General features: G+C 46.6%; 1 protein-coding gene across 1 annotated transcript; it reads right to left on the reverse strand.

Moving 5' to 3' along the window:
- Positions 1 to 6547: 6547 nt before the first annotated feature.
- LOC310691540 (uncharacterized protein) lies at positions 6548 to 17085 on the reverse strand. The gene is made up of 3 exons (XM_083471402.1): positions 16737 to 17085; positions 15759 to 15846; positions 6548 to 14806 (listed from the first exon to the last, which is right to left on the reverse strand). The coding sequence occupies exons 1-3, from the start codon at positions 16980 to 16982 to the stop codon at positions 7218 to 7220; spliced, it is 7923 nt and encodes a 2640-aa protein (XP_083327528.1). The 5' UTR covers positions 16983 to 17085; the 3' UTR covers positions 6548 to 7217.
- Between the last annotated feature and the right edge of the window lie 2291 nt (positions 17086 to 19376).

Genomic DNA, 19376 nt, shown 5'->3' on the forward strand with positions numbered 1-19376 from the left:
GGAAGCAGGTGGCTGCACCAAAAAGGGCAATCAGAACCCAACACAAAGACAGATGGAAGTTCATCAACCAATTCACTCTGCGTTGAGACCTCTAAACTTTGGCCCAGCCCACTGTGCAAATCTGCAGTTTTCCCATCTTGGTTTTCGTATGGGTGCGTAGCACTGTGGCTCCCACCCCATCCACAGTCACTGAAGCCTTGACAAAAACCTACCGTCCAATGATCTTGTGGGAAATACTAAGTGTAAGCATGGGGTGCACACTCTGCTCCTGTTGATACCGCGTGCCTTCCAATTGTCCCCATTTTCCAGGGACAATCCCGCCTGGAATTACGAAAGCCACCCTGACTTCTGATTTGACCCCAGGATGCCCCATTTCCCCTGCCAGTGCTGCTACTGCCAAGCTCAGGGAGTAGGATGAGCCTGTGCTTGTCCCGAGTGGTGATGGCCAGCAAAGGACCATCCTGTTGCCTCTCCGTGGCTACTGCTGCTGCCTCCTCCCTTGCAGTGGTTTCTGGAGAGCAGGCGAAGAGGGACAGGCAGAGGACAAGACTGCCCTGGGCAGGAAGAAAGGGGAAGCAGAGCGGAGCGCAAGGAGCCTTTAGACAAATGTTTTGTGCCTACACGCAGGGGTGGAGGAAGGGGGCTGCGGTGGGGGGCAGTCCACCCCGCGTGTCTCCACTGAGGGGTATGACAAAATGCTGGGAGGCACTCACCATGGGGCCCCCAGCACACCCGAGCCACACATCTCTCCTGGGAGTGACGCAGTGGCTTGGGCGCCCGCAGGCTCCACACTGCCCCAAATGTTCCGCCTGCCGCCTCCCCCTCAGTTGTAGGGCGGCCAAGTGGGAGGAGGCAGGCAGACTCCTCAGAGGCCCTATGGAGCATCCTGCCCTGGCTGCCCCCGCCCCCACGGCAGCTGGCTCCGCCCCTAGCCGCAGGGCACGCACGCCGCTCCAGCTGCCCAATCAGCTTGCTGTGCCGCTGCGCACACGTCTAATCTTGCCCCTTTCTAAAATCCATTGATTGGTGTGTGTTTTTCTTTTTGTAAATCTACCAAAGAATAAAATAAAATCAGGATTAAGGGGTTTTCTCAAGATGGTGGAGGGTGTGTGTGCTGGGTCCCATTGAGGTAGTGGTAGTGGGACTCGCCCCTCTTCTGATAGGAAATGCTCTCTGGACCCGACCAGAGAAAAGTTGCTGGACTATGCAGAAACGACTGGAAGGATCCGAAATCAGGAAGACCAAAATTTTAATGAGGAACGGGGGAAATTTAGAACTTACCTTAAAAACCATTGTAAACAGTTAAAACCGTCAGCAGGATTGGAATAACACTTGTAGAGAAATGGTGAATTTTGGATATAATAGAGATGTAAAAGGTCTGGATTATTATAAAAGATGCAGGAGGAAATGATTAATAGGACCCACAAAGGGGAGGAGAGAAGTCCAAGAGATTCTTTGGAATCTTGTTTTTATGTTGTATGTTGGATATGTGATTGTAAAATTCTAATTTAAAAAACCAAATAAATAAAATTATCAAAAGGGGGGGAGAGGGGGAAATGAAATTCTCTCTGGGGGCAGGAGTGGAATGTGGGCTTGAGGAGGGTTAGTTGTGGGGGATTGAGAAATGTCCTTATTTTCATCTGAGGAATGTTGGAGGGTGTGACATGGTTGGCTACAATCAGGGCTGGTACCAGACTTCAGGAGACTCCTGGCACTGTCCAACTGATATCTGTTTTCTCTGAACCTACCCTACCCTTTGCCTTGGCAGAGCCCGCTTACTCCTTTCCCATGATGCCACCCCATACCTCCTCCCCTCGCCCACCCTCTTACTTAAAATATATATAAAAAATGCATCTTTAAAATTTCAATGTTATTGGATAGCTCAGTTGGTTAAAGAGTGGTGCTGATAACTCCAAGGTTGCAGGTTTGATCCCCATATGAGGACAGCTGAAAATCCCTGCATTGGGTGTGGGTGGTGCTGTGGTCTAAACCACTGAGACTCTTGAGCTTGCTGATCAGAAGGTCAGAAATTCAAATCCCTGCGGCAGGGTGAGCGCCCGTTGCTCTGTCCCTGCTCCTGCCAACCTAGCAGTTCAAAAACACACCACTGCAAGTAGACAAATAGGTACCACTTTGGCGGGAAGGTAAATGGCGTTTCCATGTGCTCTGGCTTCCGTCACGGTGTCCCATTGCACCAGAAACAGTTTAGTCATGCTGACCACATGACTTGGAAAGTTGTCTGTGGACAAACGCCGGCTCCCTTGGCCTGAAAGTGAGATGAGCGCCACAAATTATAGAATCATAGAATCATAGAGTTGGAAGAGACCACAAGGGCCATCGAGTCCAACCCCCTGCCAAGCAGGAAACACCATCAGAGCACTCCTGACATATGGTTGTCAAGCCTCTGCTTAAAGACCTCCAAAGTAGGAGACTCCACCACACTCCTTGGCAGCAAATTCCACTGTCAAACAGCTCTTACTGTCAGGAAGTTCTTCCTAATGTTTAGGTGGAATCTTCTTTCTTGTAGTTTGGATCCATTGCTCTGTGTCCGCTTCTCTGGAGCAGCAGAAAACAACCTTTCTCCCTCCTCTATGTGACATCCTTTTATATATTTGAACATGGCTATCATATCACCCCTTAACCTCCTCTTCTCCAGGCTAAACATGCCCAGCTCCCTTAGCCGTTCCTCATAAGGCATCGTTTCCAGGCCTTTGACCATTTTGGTTGCCCTCCTCTGGACACGTTCCAGTTTGTCAGTGTCCTTCTTGAACTGTGGTGCCCAGAACTGGACACAGTACTCCAGGTGAGGTCTGACCAGAGCAGAATACAGTGGCACTATTACTTCCCTTGATCTAGATGCTATACTCCTATTGATGCAGCCCAGAATTGCATTGGCTTTTTTAGCTGCCGCATCACACTGTTGGCTCATGTCAAGTTTGTGGTCAACCAAGACTCCTAGATCCTTTTCACATGTACTGCTCTCAAGCCAGGTGTCACCCATCTTGTATTTGTGCCTCTCATTTTTTTTTTTTTTTTTGCCCAAGTGCAATACTTTACATTTCTCCCTGTTAAAATTCGTCTTGTTTGTTTTTGCCCAGTTCTCTGGGCAAGGTCATTTTGAAGTGTGATCCTGTCCTCTGGGGTGTTAGCCAACCCTCCCAGTTTGGTGTCATCTGCAAATTTGATCAGGATGCCCTTGAGTCCATCATCCAAGTCGTTGATAAAGATGTTGAATAAGACCGGGCCCAAGACAGAACCCTGTGGCACCCCACTAGTCACTCTTCTCCAGGATGAAGAGGAATAACAACCCCATAGACACCTTTGACTGGACTTAACTGTCCAGGGGTCCTTTACCTTTTACCTGTAGGGAGTTGGACAAGGTCCCTTCCAACTGTGCAATTCTATGATTCTGCGATATGAATAAAAGAAACAAACACATTCCAAGAAAGGAAGGGAAGCCAAGGTTCACTTCTGTACATATATCTCCATTTACGAGGCATCGCCCAGGTCACCTTAGGCAGGATTGGGACAGTGATTTACTAGAGAGAAGCATGAGAAAGCAGACCAGTCTCAGGTAAATGGGAAGAGTTGGTGCATGTGTGACAAAAGCTCCATTAGAGCTGACTTCCGTGGTTGGCAGTCATCTGCACGGTGGCCTTGGGACAGGCTGACATGGATAGGAGCTTCTACAAGGACTTTTGCATCGCTTCCAAGCAGCTATGGGAATAGGGCAAATGGACTCACAATCTACCTGGACCTCTGTGGAAATACAGCGCCATAAACTATGCTTTTGTTATGAAATGCTGCCACCTGCTGGCACATAACAAGAAGGGCAGTTCTGATAGAAATAAAATGCAGTCATTCACTGCACTGGATAATGGGATCAAGCCTCTCAGGGAAATCACAAACTTTTGTCTACAGTGAACTCAAAACCCTTTCAGGTTTTTACTGAATTGTGCAGACTCTCTCTCTCTCTCTCTCAAATGAATCTAATCTCCAGATATTGTCAGATATCATATTTCCCTGTCACATGTCTTTCCCCAGCTCTCAAGGCTTTGTTTTGTTTTTTGTTAATCACATTTTCCTAGTCTGTTCTCATCCATCCAACATTGCATTTCCCTTTTAAAGGTGATATCTTATATCTTAGGCCCCTTCTGTACTATACAATGGTACCTCGGGTTACATACGCTTCAGGTTACATATGCTTCAGGTCACAGACTCCACTAACTCAGAAATATTACTTTGGGTTATTTAAAGCTATATCATGCCACTTTAAACAGCTGTAGCTTTCCCCAAATAATTCTGGGAAGTTTTCTGTTTTACAGTTTAAAATACTCATTTAAACAGCCTTAAATATCAATGACTTCCCTTCTTCTCTTTCTATAGTTCATTTTCCGTATCATGAAAACCTGCATATTTTACATAAACTAAACCAGTTCAGTTCAGTATCCCATTATTACATCCATCAAAACTTATATACACATATTCCATCAGCTTAAGTTGCCATTATTCTTTAGTTGGGACCTTGCCTGTTTTCCATTTTTGGGCTAACGAAACATGGGTCGCAGTAGTAGCATGCATAAATAACCTTTTTTGACACCTGGGAATCTCACTCTGAATTACCCACAACAAAAAGGACTCTGTTTTTTTTGGAAAGGTACTTTTAAATATCCCCCCCAAAAAAATTCATTATGAATTATTTCCCAAAACTCTTTTACCCTTTTACAGGTCCACCACATATGAAAGAACATTCCCTCAATCTCATTGCATCTCCAGCACTTATCTGATTCTGTCTTAGACATCTTAGCAAGCCTACTTGGAGTTAAATGCCATCTGCAAATCATTTGCAAGTAGTTCTCCTTCAAGGAATAACATGCTGTAAACTTCAAATTGTTTTCCCAAAGTCCCCCCCCCCCCCGAGATTAAAATCTGTATTATGTCCTATATCTATTGCCCAGTGTGTCAAAGAGGCTTTGACAAGCTTGTCTTTTGTTTCCCAGTCTAATAAGAGATTGTAGATTTTAAATAAAAAGTTTTTTTCTTTGTTTTGCAGAAGCTCTTTTTCAAATTGTGTTCAAAATGTTCTGTCAATGTGAGACACCTCCTTGAGCTCAAAAGCGAAACGCAGAGCTTTCAGTGGCTGACGGTGGTATTGGTATGGAGGGAAATCACTGTGCGTAGTTCCCACAATGATACAGACACTTACAAAAATCTCCCTGCTGTAGATCTTTGCCAGTGATATCTACTGAGCGACTGAGAGCAAGAGGAAGGGATGGGTCAAGGCAGAGATGGGTTCAAGGGATGGGTCCAAGGCACAAATGCAGGAACAGTGGTGCCTCGCAAGACGAAATTAATTCGTTCTGCGAGTTTTTTCGTCTAGCGAATTTTTCGTCTTGCGAAGCACGAGTTGCTCCTCGAAGTCAAGTAGCAACTGTTTTAAGAAAAAGGAAACAAACTTGCAAGATGTTTTCGTCTTGCGAAGCAAGCCCATTGGGAAATTCGTCTTGCGACGCAACTCAAAAAACCAAAAACTCTTTCGTCTTGCGAGTTTTTCGTCTTGCGAGGCATTCATCTTGCGAGGTACCACTGTACTTAGGAAGCTGAGTCGGTCCATTGGTGCATCTAGCTTAGTATTGTCTACCCTAAACACCAGCAGCTGGCTCTCCAGAATTTCAGATAGGAGACCTTTCCGAGTTCTACCTAGAGATGCTGGGACTTGAACCCGGGATCTTCCTCATGCAGAACACAACTTTTTTGAGGATTGGGGTGTCAGTACATTTCATTCCCATTTGTTGTTTGGAGTCAATAAATAAAACAAAATGCTGAAAATATGTTTCTTTCTGTATCTATGTGCTTCTACCATTGGGGATATTTATAGTTACAGTCATACCTTGGGTTACAGATGCTTCAGGTTGTGTTTTTTCAGGTTACGGACTGCCGAAACCCGAAAGTACCGGAATGGGTTACTTCTGGTTTTCGGCGGTCTTTCATGCATAAAAGCGCTTAATCACACTTTGCACATGTGCAGAAGTGCCGAATCGCAACCCGCATGTGCGTAGTTGCGGGTTGCGAATGCTACAGGTTGCGAATGCTACAGGTTGCAAATGTGCATCCCACATGGTTCACATTTGCAAGCCGAGTGTTCACTGTATATCTATATCTCTATGCACAGATCAGGGTTCCCCAAACTTGGGTCTCCAGCTGTTTTTTGGACTACGACTCCCACCATCCCTAGCTAGCAGGACAAATGGTCAGGGATGATGGGAACTGTGGTCCAAAACCAGCTGGAGAACCAAGGTTGGGAAACATTGGCATAGATAAAAAGTACGCCTGAATTTAGGAGAATGGATAGGTAGGATGAAAGTCAGTTGGGAAAATGGCTACCTTGGAGAACAGCCTTGTGTCTGCTATATGGCCTGGACTATATTTCTCATCATCTTCAGGCAGCACAAACATGTAGTCCAAATAGCTGAAGGGCATCTGGTTGGAGAAGGTTGAGCTACCACTACAGGACCATTCCCAAGAATTCTAGCCAAGGCATCCCATATTAACAAAATGGAGGTTTATTAAAGCAACAAAAGCAACCAACATTATTCCTCACAGAAGAAGCTCCCCTACATCTCATTAAAACAAAACAAATCAAGAATGCTATGCAGCAGAATGATAAATTGGGAAACCTTGGAGGGGTGCAGCTGCTGGTAATCATAACTTATATGTTTTAAACCTTGGGAAAACACTTAAGTAAAAAACGAAACAAAACCCAAACTATTCACCAGGGTTTGGCAAGCCCTGAAATTCCCTGGACCTTCAAAAGGACCTTCTTGTAGGTTGTGGGTTGGGAGGGAATCCACAGAATGTCACAGTCCAACTGCAAATGAGGGTTGTGGAAGCAGATGTGGGGACATGTCAGTACCTACCCCACACCTGATATGTGGATTGGGGGAAATGGCATGTACACATGCTTGGCCTAATTAGGCCCATGGGCTGGAGTTTCCACATACCTGTTCCAACCCCGTCAACTTCTCTTCTGACCTCATACTCTTCTTTCCATTATGGTGTGCTCTGGAGGGTTTCTGGAAGATGCTTCTTGAAATACCAGGGCTGTAATGGGATCCTCTGTCTTTCTGCCAGAAATGAACCATGTTTCTGGAAGATGGGTTGTGGTCCGTGGGCCTCCTCATCAGTTTGAGCTACATAATATGTGTACACCCACCTGTCTAGCGCACAGCACCTCCTTCCATAGCAGGCTCAGCATCTCTGAACACTTCAGGCCCTTTTAACATGTCCTCTTTCTCAGGGCAATTGGTAGTGGTGAATGCTTGCCTCTTCTTTTCTCTCCAGGCAGCTTTCTTTATGCCATGGCTTTGCAACCAAATGTGCATCCCATACTTTAGGTGTAATATCCTCTCCAGGACTGAGCCAATAATAGACATCCTCTTGTCAGAATCCTTGTGGGAACTGGAAGAGGCACGCCTTCCCTGGGGTCTCAAGATGGTTCCCGACTTCAGGCAAGATCTATCCTTAGGCCTCTGTCCCACCTTCTGATCTCTACTGTCTTCTTCAACTTGGATGTTGTCGCTGTCCCAGTCTCCTGCTCTCTGCCACTCACATACGTTGCTGAACTGCAACTGGCCTTCCATTTGCTGGTAGCATTGCTTGCAGGGGGTCTCTGGTCGTGTCGGAGAAGCATCCTTAGGGACCAAGGTGGAGATGCTCCCAGACTCTCTTTCTACACCCTCACCTTTGGTTTCCAAGTGAATCCAATCCGAAGGAGGGTCTGGCAATTCACTATCTGCATCCAAAGAAGATGCACACGAGTCTCCAGAGGCCTCGGATTCTCCTGAAACTTCAGAGCTCTCACTTGAAGCACTTCTACTTTCTTCAGCAGACTGGATGTCTTCCTGGTCCTGCAGAACCCGAGAGCTATTATTGGTGTTGAGAGATGGGGCAGGTGCCATGCCTGAACATATATCATGAGAGTATTTGCTGGACCGCCTGCTCCTTGGTTCTTGAGTATATGCCACTGCAGATGGCTTTTGCTGCCCCCTTGCACTAGCTCTATGTCCCTGGGTCTGTAAGGGCAGCCCTTGGCTTTCCTCTTTGGGCATCCCCAAACTGACCCTCCTCCTGTGTAACTGGCTGCTGAGTCTCTCCTGACGTTCTTTGGATGCCTTCTTGACCAGTTCAGCCACCATGTCTTCATAGGCAGTGTGTGAGGAGATGACAAGGCAAGGAAGGATGAAGGACCCCAAGGCTCTCTGGGCAATGTGGTTCCTGAGCAAGTGGTCTCTTGCTACTTCAGAAGGCTTAAGGAGATTGTCCCCTGAGACTTCCTGCTTGGGGAAATCAGTATCCATTTTGCCTTCCACAGAAGGCAAATCCAAATACCCCTGAGTTCCATTATTTACTACAGTCCCACATTGGAAGGTCGTTGCACCCGTTGGGACCCCCTGTTGCTGCTGACACTTTTGATCTGCACCCATTACACATGGAAATTTGGTGTCCATTTGAATAACTGTAGTATGGCACACACAGGGCGAAGCAGTAGCATGTGAGATATCTAGAGGCTGAGGTTTCCTCGGTCCTACTGGATGTTGGTTGTTCTGTACCATCCCCTGGAGGCTGGATTCGAGCTGCCACGAAATACTGCATTTATCCCCAATAAATCTTTCAATGCAAGTACATGGAATTGGCTCTTTGCTTTTGTCTAGAGACCTGAGCCCCTGGGATTCAGGAACTTGGCTGGATCCAGGGCTTGCATTGTAATCGCTGAGCAGCGTGGCACAAGGGAACAGAACTTTCTGTTCATGCTTCTCTGGCTCAAGAGGAATCTCCGAGTCCTGTTCTGGTGCCATCTTCTGCATATGTACATGCAGAGTGGATTTCAGTACCGCCTTGTGCCTCAATGCCCTTCCTTTAAGATAGGAAGGTCTGCCCAGGCACTTCCCAGGTTTCACCTCCTGGCTGCCTCCTTTGCCTCCCCCCTCTGGGATCACCATAGAGGGATGGGCTTTTGGAGAAAATAAAGGAAGGGGCTTCTTCGTGGCCCCACAAATACTGATTTTCCCACCACGCTCTACCTGAAGCCGCAGTTCCGTCCGGAAGACTGGTGGCTTCTTCCGTAGGCCTGATTTCATTTTGGCTTGGGATTGGTCTCCAAGTCCTCCTGTCAGTTTATAGCCCCTGTGGTATCTGGGCTGCAGATGAAGCAAGAATGCCTGTGGGAATTCTTGGATTCGTTTCAGAAAGCCCCACCTGAAGGTCACAGCCTGCCTTCTGGAGTGGGATTCCCCATGTTGCTTAGTGTCTTGAAATGGCTTCCTACTACACCCAGCCTCTTCAGCCTTAGGAACTATCACCTGGGACCTCTCATTGGCAACTCTAACGCCTTCTTCTCCCTGCGGACTCTCCGTAGCTGTGACTGCTGGGTGTTCACCAGGCACACCCTCTTCTGCTTGGGGACTTTCCCTTTCTGCAGTTCCTTCCTCTTTGGATGATGGGCACTCAGGCAGAGTGCTTTGCTTTTCTGCAATCTCTGAGCTCTCATCCCTTTCATCTGTGGCCTCTCGGCTTTCACCAGCAACTGCTTTCTCCTCTGGTGTTGGTGGGCTCCCAGGAACTATGCTTGTTTTCTCTCTATTTTGTGGATTTTCACCCATAAGGCCAATTTCACCATCTTCTTGGGAGCTTCCTGTAGTTGTGACACAGGGAATCTCATCAATAATTTCCTCTTCTGCTTGCGGGGCTTCTTCATCCTCTGCAACATCAATTCGGATCTCAGGAGCGACATCCATTTCCTCTGATGCTTGTGAGCTCCTGGAAGTCACACTCTCACTCTCCAGATCCTGTGAGCTTTCACCAGCAATGGTCACCTCCTCCCCTCTGACCTGTGAAACCTGACTAGCCTGTTGTTCAGCAACTCTTGCATCTTCAGTGGCTTCTAGACTCCCAATAGCAATGGCCACTTCTTCATCCTCTTTTGAGCTCTCTGGGCTAGTGGCTACTTGTGTGTTCTCATAAGTGAGGTTCTCTTCCTCTGTGTTATGCGGACTTCTCTCACCAGATACAGTGTCTGCAGCCTGTGGTATCTCACTAGCAGCATCTTCTGTGGCTTCCAATCCGATGAACCTTGCTTCTTCTGTGGCTTGTGAGCTTTCACTGGTAGATAGTTCTTCTTTAACTATGTGTGGGCTCTTTGTATTAAATACCAGTTCCTCAACTCTTTGTGGGGTCTCCCCCGTATAATTTGCTTCCTCTGTGCCCTGCAGAATCTCCAAATAAGGATTATCTGCAGCCTCAGGTCCCCAAATATTCAGGGCATCTGTGGCCTGTGGGCTGTTATTAACTTCCTTCATGACTTCTAGTGGCTCATTTATCACAGAATCTTCTGCTGACATTTGTGGTCTCTCACCAGTGGTGTCCTTTGAGGAGTATAGGCTTATCTCAGTAGGAACTCCATTCTCAATTTCCTGTGAGATTCCATCAATGGTGCTCATTTTCTTGTCTCTCTGTGTTGTCTTGGTACTAACGTCATCTTGCTCCGTGGCTTGTTGCTCTTCCCAATAGAGAACCTTTCCATCTTCCACAAAGAGACTCTCACCAGTGGCACTTTCTTCTTTTTCAGTGTCTGGATCCACACGAATGTTTTCCTTGGTGACCTGTGGACAAATAGGAGGAAGGGACTTAGGAGGAGGTGGGCAAAATGCTCTCATGGATTTCTGCACAACTCGTGATAAGCCCCAATTCTGACAGATTTTCTTATGTTTTGTATAGGATTCTAGTTGGTCCTGAGCCTCATCTTGAGAGGTTGCACAGTCAATCATTTGGTCATCTGCTGATGCCATTGCCACCGAATGCTCCTTGTAGACGTTAATTTCTGGTTTCTCTTTAGCCTCACTTCCATCCAAGGAAACATTCATTGAGTCTATTCCTGTGAAACATTCATCCATGTGTGGCAAGGCTGCAGGGTCTGCATATATCGTATTCAAGATTTCACTCTGTTGACTAGGTAAATGCTCTGGATATTCGTACCTGATGTTCAGCTCCCCCTTATCCACTGCTTCACCCTCCACCAAGGGCAGAAATGTGCTTCTGGGCTTCACTTGGCTGTAAAGAGGGGCAAACTTCTGGAAAGGGTCGTCAGGTGTGACCTTGAAGCTTCCCATGGGCTGGAGACCAGTTTCTGTGGACTTTCTCCTGAGGCTATGGTGATCTGTAGAGGCAGCTGATGATTCAGAAAAAGCTCCTTCAGGGACTTCTCCTGCCTCCGTATCCTGGTGTGGGCTGACCATTTGCTGTGCCCTGTAAGCCTTGGGTCCATGTGTGAAGATGTTCTCACCCACAAACGTCGCCTGCCTTGCCTCTTCCCAAGAGGACAGCTCTTCTCTGGCTACTGGGATGGCAGGGTATAATCTGCCCGGAGAGTCACAGCTTTTATTTTGGTACTCTGTATTTTGTAGTTCCAAGGGACCTGTCCCAAATCCAGGGTTGAAAATCTTGATAGATTCCAGAATCCTCTTAGGCAGCTTCCATTGTCGCTGTAGCATCATTCTTTGAATGTGGAATTCCAGCTGACTGTAGGTGCTTTGGGGAAGGAACGATGGTTTCTGTAGTAGAATGTAGACATGGGCTTCAGCCCTTTGGAGACTGGGCAGTGGGGGAGCCTGTGACTTGAAGCCATGCAAGGATTTCTGAATAAGACTAGGCAAGCCCCATTCATGCTGTAGCTTCTTTTTTCTAATGTGGAGTTCTAAGGCTTTCCTTTCTTGCTCCAAGAGGAATGGTGTCTTTGCTTCTGAAAACATGAAGGTGGTTGCTGTTCTGGGAATGGAAGGCTGCAGTGGTGGCATGTGCCTTGTTCCACCCAGACCCTTCATGCCCCAGAGAGACAGCAAATGGTCATGTTGCATGGCTGACTCAACCTGGTCCACGTCTTCTGTCCAATCAGATGGCTGGATGTTGTGTGGCTCCAGAAGCCCTTGACTGTGGAGGGTCTTGGGGGGAAACTGACTCAGTGAAGTTGGCATGCATTGCCAAGCATGTCTGGACAATGTTGGGGAAATGTCCAGACGTTTTTCATCCAAGTGGAATATCTTATTCTCTGTTGCTTTAGACTGAAGTGTGGGGTACACCAAAGGTTGACTTGGCATTGTCCTCCTCCCTATCCTAGTTCCATCCTGTTTCCCTGCAACATCCACAATCTCTGGGGAAAGCAGCCTGAGGGACTCAAGGACCCTTTGGGGTAAGCGCCATCGGTGAAGTGTAATTCTTTTCAGCAGATTCTGCTCTAGTTCTTGGATGATGGCATCACTGAAGAAGGAGAGCTCATCCAGAAGAACATTCACCTCCACGTGCTGCAATGTCCGGTGCTGCTGTGATTGGGGGACAACTGGGAAAACAGAATGGAGAGATCTCTGGACAAGGCTTGGCAACCCCCAAGCATGCTGCAACCTCTTTTTTCTCACGTGCCATTCCAGATCCTCCCGAGTCCTCTGCTCAATGAATGGGATCTCTGCTGAGGTGAAGTCAAATATGGTATCCTTTCTGGGCAAGGTGGAAAAGGGCACCTGAAGGGTGTCCTCTTTGTACAAATAGGATAAAGGTTTTCTGTAGAGTGTGGACAATCCTTGCCTGTGAGCCAAACCTTTGCTTGCAATGTTGAGTTTGATATTAACGGTGATGTCTTTCTCTGCGAATGGAACCTCATGGGATTGAGGCTGCTGGGCTTTCAAACCAAGTGGGGCAACTTTAGGAAGGTCATGTTCCTTGTCTTGGTGGCCAGCTGACTGAGGCAAATGAAACATGGGGTCAACAAGCTCCAGTGAGATTTCAAGAGTCTCTTGGTCCACGGGTCTTTTCAGCACTTGATGCTGGTTGCACTGTGGCTTTGGCATCCCAGAGAAATTTGATGCTTTCCCCAATGGAAGGCTCCCCAGAATCCTCTTCCCTTTGTGGGATGCAGACATCTCCTGACTGCCTTTGGGCTCCTTTGTTAGTGGAGTGGAGTGGTGGAGGGACTCCATGACTCGCTTGGGGACGCCCCACCCGTGCTCTATGACCTTACCCTTGATGTGGCCCTCCAGGTGCCTCTTGGTCTCCAAGGTGGCAAAAGGCAAGGAGCTCCTAGGGGATACCCTCACTTCCCCTCCCGAGTACAATTTGGAGGAAGCATGGGGTGCTGTAGGCAGGTGGAACTTTTGCAAAGACTCTTGTGTCAGTTTGGGCTGGCCCCACGGGTGTTGAGCCCTCTTTCTGATGACATGGGATTCCAAACACTGCTCCTCATTGGCAGGGGAAAAAGGTGTCCTTGTGTGGACAAACTCAGTGGCGTGATGCGAGCAAGATGGGGGAGCTAGCAACTCGGGAGCACTGGGTATTATATTGCTATGGGGTTGAATGTACAGTGTAGCCCATAGGAATTGAATGCCTTTATACTTAACATTCATATCCACACAATCTGCCTTCCCCCGGAGACTTGGCCTTGGCCTGCTGAGTCGCTGACTGTAACTGCTGTGCGGTAGGGTCAGCTTGGGCAAGGGGGCTTTCTTCTCCTCTGGGACAATTATTCTCTGGGAATTCTCTATTAGCTTGTGTCTGGCCTTAAATGACTTCTTACCAGTTGTAGTCTGGGGCTTTGCTTTGGAAGGAGGGGGAGATTTGAGGGCTGTTTCCCTGGTTGTGGATTCCCAGTGTAGAACGTGCCAGTGAACCTTCCCTTCTCTCTCACCCTTGACGACGCCTCGGCCTTTTTTCCTGCGTGCAGACGATGCTATATTTGTGGTGAGGTGAGAGGCCAGCTTCATGTGCTTGAGGGCCTCTTGGACTTGCCTTGGCAGCCCACAACGCCGCATGCAAATCATCTTTTTCATGTGTTGCTCCAGTGTCCTGCTCTTTGCCACACTCATGAAAGGAAGAAGCCGAGGCCTCATCAACACAGTAGCCTCCTTCTTTGTGGGGCGCAGGAAAGTGGAATCCATACCAAGAGGCAAAAAAGCCTTGAATGACCTGAGGACAACTGATGGAAGACCCAGTTTGTGTTGAACTCTTTTCATGACCAAATGCTGCTCCAAGGTCCTTGGAGCCTTAGCCATAAAGGGAGTGTCTGCGGTAGCAAATTCAACCCTAGGAGACTTTGTATTTGCTTGTGAGACCACAGGTAAGAAAGTGGGGAAATGTTTTGCTGCTTTAGGGTGGAATCTCATGCCCTGGTAGTTCTCCTTTTCACATGAAGAGGATGCTTCATTTGTCCTATGCTTCAAAGGAATGTGGTTCTTCTTGCTGAAATTGGATAACTCCGGCAGTTCAGTAGAGGGGCTGTGATCTGCCCAGCTGTTGAAAGACAGCACAGAAGATGTGCTAGAAGAGGAGTAGAAGTGGTCTCTCATTTCCCAACTTCTGTCATCAGAGCTGTCATAACGTTCATTCATAGTGAACATGGAATGGTTGTTGAGATGGCTGGGACTCATGCCATACTCCCTGAAAATGGAAACAGCTTGCTGAGTAGAATGGAATGGCTTTTCCTTCTTCCCCTTGCATTTGGGAAGAACTTGCTCCTTCCTGGATGAAGGAGTTGTTTCTGGGCCCAATTCTGGATGGTGACAGTTTGGGGCAGGTTCACTGTTGCTCCATGGGGAAATGATGTCATCTCTTTGAAACCCAGGGTTTAATCCATGAACACACATCACTTCCTCAGCCTCCATGGCTGCCCTGTCACATAAGGCACAGGCTGTATTGTCACATAGCAATCTGCGGATGGAGGCACAGCGACTGCCTATATTTTGTGGTTCTCTCTCCTGGTGGTTGGTACCTGTAAGCCAAATGAAGACACTGGTGAGCTTTTCTCCACCTCCAGGTTGGTATGGAGCCCACTGACTCTCATATTTTGTCAGGAACTGGCCAGATGAGGAGCCCGCCAGGGAAGACAGGGAAGACAAAGACTTAGAACCCGGGTCCTGGTGGTGGGACAGTGGGGAAGGGTTGAGTTGGGTGGTGCTGGAAGTCCTGCCTGCTGCTAAGCAATGAGTCATACAGAACCAGAAGAGTAGGAACTAACTCCCACATTGGAGTCACCGTCTGTTAGGGAGGGCTCCAGAGTGAGAGTGTAGAGGGGAAAGGTGGGGCCGGAGCTAAGTTTCCTGCAACTTCTCAAGCTGAAGGAGTCGAGCCAGGGAAACTTTGCTGGGTTACTTTCTGTGAATAAAAAGCTAGTTGCATTCCAAGCTTCCAGCCTCTTCTCGACCTGTGGGGGCCTGACACTTCCCTGTCAGACCTCATGACATATTTATATATTTATTAGATGTGTTAGAATACTTATATACCAATTTGTGGGCCTAAGAGGCACTGACTTTATTTCAGAACAGCAGTGAATCTGTGGCCTTCCAAATGTAGTTGGACTGCAGTGCCCATCAGCCCTAGCAAGCATGTCCAATGGTCAGGGGTAATGGGCATTGTAAGCCAACTTCTAGATTGCATTTCATTGACTAACTCAACTCAACTCTAAGTATTTTTGTTAGATGATTCTCGGCTAGTTTTCCTGTGTGTATTCTGTCTCCTCCTATAATTTTAAGTTTTGAATACATTTTCTTTTGTTTTTAAAAAGATTTTGGATCTAGGTTTTATTATCTTGAACTTATCTTATTCAATGAACCCAACCAACAAACAAATGTGTGTATGTACACTTTCATGGATGCCATGAAAGACCATGTGAATGATCAAATGTCAACACTGAGCTTGGCTCTTTAAAAATAATAATAAATCACCGGAATGAGCTGGTTCCTGTCTCGATGGCTTGCCTTCTTCTTTTCCAACAGCTGCTTGGAGATGGCTTCTGGGTTCCACATGTTCCTTCTAGGAAGAGAGGAGGCAGCGAAGTGATTCAAAGGGAAGAACAACCAATTGGAAATACCACCTTACTAAACAGGGTACTATGCCATCAGGCAGAATGAGGCATGTTTCAAGTTCCATCCCTGGTATCTCTAAATAGGACTGGGGGAAATCCCAGTCTGATTCCCTGGAGAGCTGCCACTGGTCTGCTTTGACAGTACTAAACTAGATGGACCAACAGTCTGGAGCTGTATAAGGCTACTTCCTGCATTCCTGTCTCCTGGTGGCCAAATCATGCAATACTGTCAGGTCATTTTTGACTCCTCCCATCTCACTTAGAAGTTCATTCAGTGTCGAAGTTTGTGTCAATGCAAGACTCAAATGGCCCATTAAAATGCCATTTTCATTATGACCATGGCATCACACTGCTGCTTTCTGCCCATTGAAGGCCCCTAAAACATGGAACCCCATCCCCATGAACATTAAAACATGGAACCCCATCCCCATGCTCATTAAGTAGTTTCTATCATTCTCTCAGCCTTGCCTTTTGCCAGTTAACATGTGTGCGAATTCTGTATTGTCATATAATTGTTTTATTTTGGATTTTGATATTATTTGATTATATGGCTGTGACCTGCTCTGGGAACCTTTGTGCTGAAGGAAAAGTAGGAAATCTCTTAAATAAATTTGTAAGTACATATTGCTGTTGTAAGCTGAGAAAACCACATAGTTGTTTTATTTTGGGTTTTGATGCTATATGGCTGTGACCTGCCTTGGGAAGGTTTCTGCTGAAGGATGGGTAGGAGATCTCTTCAATAAACGAGGAAGTAAATATTGCTGTTGGAAACTGGAAACTGAAAAACCCCCAATGTGAGTCAACTTCAGATATGAACAAAGGTGTCACTGAAACTCACCATTGGTGTGCCGGTCTCAGAGCGGAACCAACTGCCCAGCTGTTGCTCCAAAAAGTGGGGATTCTCAGTGATTTCAGGTTCTACTGAAAAGGACAAGATGCTTCTCCATGCTCTCTTGCACCACACAAAGGAGCCACATAGGATCATTTGGAAGAGGCTGATGAACAGAGCCAGGACTAGAGTAGTGTACAAGTTGAAGTAGCAGTCCAAAGGGAAAAAGCGATTGATAAGGGAAATCAGTCCCATCTTTGTGAATGCAGTCTTTGCACCCAAGAGATGGTATGTATCCCCCAGGCAGTGGCAGTTAGCAGTGTTTTAAAGCAACGTTCCAACGTTCCAAAGAACAACACAAAGAACCAACAAAAGAACCTTGGGGACACACTGGGTTCTCTCCAGTCATGGATGCCGCTGCCGGCTGCTTGGACTTAATTGCATTCCATCAGAGCAGTGGGCAAACAGGTTCCAGCAGTCTTATGATCAGTGCAAATTTGGCAGTCAAAATGCACAGGTGATGATTCCATGTTGCCGCCCCCGCTTTTGCTATGAACCTGAAATTAGCAATGAACCAGATCAAGCCAATACATTCAATTCTCGATGGAGCAGTCAAACTGAACACTGCGGTGCTTGTGAGTTCAAATGGAATTCAGCCCACCACAGAGTCCTCTGCATGATTCCTATATCCACATCCCCAGTGGATGGAATCTGATAGTCTGGCACAGAATTTACTACCCTATTAATCTCAGCTTTCATTTCCAAAGTTGTAGCTCTTCTGGATAGTGATAGAAGCTTTAAAATAATGGATGGGTGGTGGTAACCCACTGATAGCCCAAACCTAGTCTCTCCTTCCATGCTCTCTCCTCAGTGTGGTGTAGTGGTTAGAGTGTCAGACCAGGATTGAAATTCCAACTCACCTATGAAGCTCACTGGGTGACCATGGGTTAATACTTGCCTCTCAGCCTAATCTGCCTCATATGGTTGCTGTGGGGATTAAATGAGGAGGGAGAAAACCATTTATGCCACTTTGATGCCCATGGGGAAGAAGGTGGGATGAAAATGCCATAAATAAAATAATTAATTGATTAAATAAATAATAAATAAATAAAACCATTAGCCTCCAATAAATCTTGCATCAAAATGTTCATCTGGAGCCTTCCAAAGGGAATTAGGAGTGTGAAGAGGATTTCTTAGGGATTCAGGAACCTGTGGTCCTCCAGATATTGCTGGACAACAGCTCCCATAATCTCTGGCCATTGAATATGGTGGCTACTGGGGCTGCTAGGAATTTGTAATTACAGTGGTACCTTGGGTTACAAACACCTCAGGTTACAAACACTTTGGGTTACAGACTCCGCTAACCCAGAAGTAGTACCTCGGGTTAAGAACTTTACCTCAGGATGAGAACAGAAATTGCACACCAGTGGCATGGCAGCAGCAGGAGGTTCCATTAGCTAAAGTGGTACCTCAGGTTACAAATGGTTTCAGGTTAAGAACGGACCTCCGGAACAAATTAAGTTTGTAACCAGAGGTACCACTGTACAACAGTTATTACCTGCACTTGAAGCTCTCAGGTTAGTTTACAGAAACCAGTCAGCTTTGAATGTCCTGTATAGCTCTAGAGGTATACCTAATTTACACATATCTGTAGCCCTGTATTTGGTGCTGAACAATTGGGCTGTTTGCCTAACTTGTACTTCCTCAACCAATAAGTGAGCTGAAACACAATGTCCTTTGAAATCTACCCTTTTCTGATTTTTGTGATGCTTTTCTTCAAACCCAAAAGTTTACACTTAAAGTTGGGAAAACTACATACTGAGAAAACCCAAAATTTACAGTTTCAGCTCTCCCTACTGCAGAGCTGTTCTTATTACATGACAAGATTCTAGAGCCCAGCAATGTCAGATTCCAGGCCCACCTTCAGCCTGAGTCAGCTGTGTATAGACTTCCATGGGATTGGGATCTCTAAGAATCTATACTGGGACTGCTGCTTTTTCACTTATTCATAAATGTCCTGGAGTTAGCAGTGAACAGTGAGGTGGCCAGTTTTGTGGATCGTGCCAAATTATTCAGGGTTATAAACAAATCAAAAGGATCTCTCCCAACTGCATGATGGTGACAGGCACTAGCAGAGGCTAGTATCTTTAAGAAATATGGTTTATTCCATGGAGGGGGTGCAGAACATTATGCTTCAAAAGTGTCTCTCATTGCTCCTTTCAAGGTTGTGTTGAGAGTAGCAGTTCAGTCATGGTTTCTGGTCTCTCAGCACAGCTTCCTCCACCCAGCACTGCACGGAGTTCTGCCTACTTCCTCCTTTTTGTTCCCAGAACACCTTTAGATTTCAAAAGGGACAAGTTTTCCTTTGACATCACCCCTCCCCACCATCTTGGCAACTTGCCAATTCTTCTGTCTCTTTCCACTGCTTGGGGGGAGGGGGGGAGTGCTTTTGCATTTCTATCTGAAGAATTTCTATCTGAAGAATTTCTATCTGAAGAATTTCTATCTGAAGAAGTGTGCATGCACACGAAAGCTCATACCAAGAACTAACTTAGTTGGTCTTTAAGGTGCTACTGGAAGGAATTTTTTATTTTGACTATGGCAGACCAACACGGCTACCTATCTACTACTTTGCATTTCTAATGACTC

This window comes from Podarcis liolepis, assembly GCF_965112155.1.
Source record: "Podarcis liolepis genome assembly, chromosome: 13".
Classification (NCBI taxonomy): Eukaryota; Metazoa; Chordata; class Lepidosauria; order Squamata; family Lacertidae; genus Podarcis; species Podarcis liolepis.

Coding starts and splice junctions, on each gene's coding strand:
- LOC310691540 (XM_083471402.1), bottom strand. CDS start 16,982: ATGGGACTGATTTCCCTTATCAATCGCTTTTTCCCTTTGGACTGCTAC. Junction 15,847..16,736: donor CTGAGACCGGCACACCAATG/GTGAGTTTCAGT, acceptor CTCTCTTCCTAG/AAGGAACATGTGGAACCCAG. Junction 14,807..15,758: donor ACAGGAACCAGCTCATTCCG/GTGATTTATTAT, acceptor TTTGGCTTACAG/GTACCAACCACCAGGAGAGA.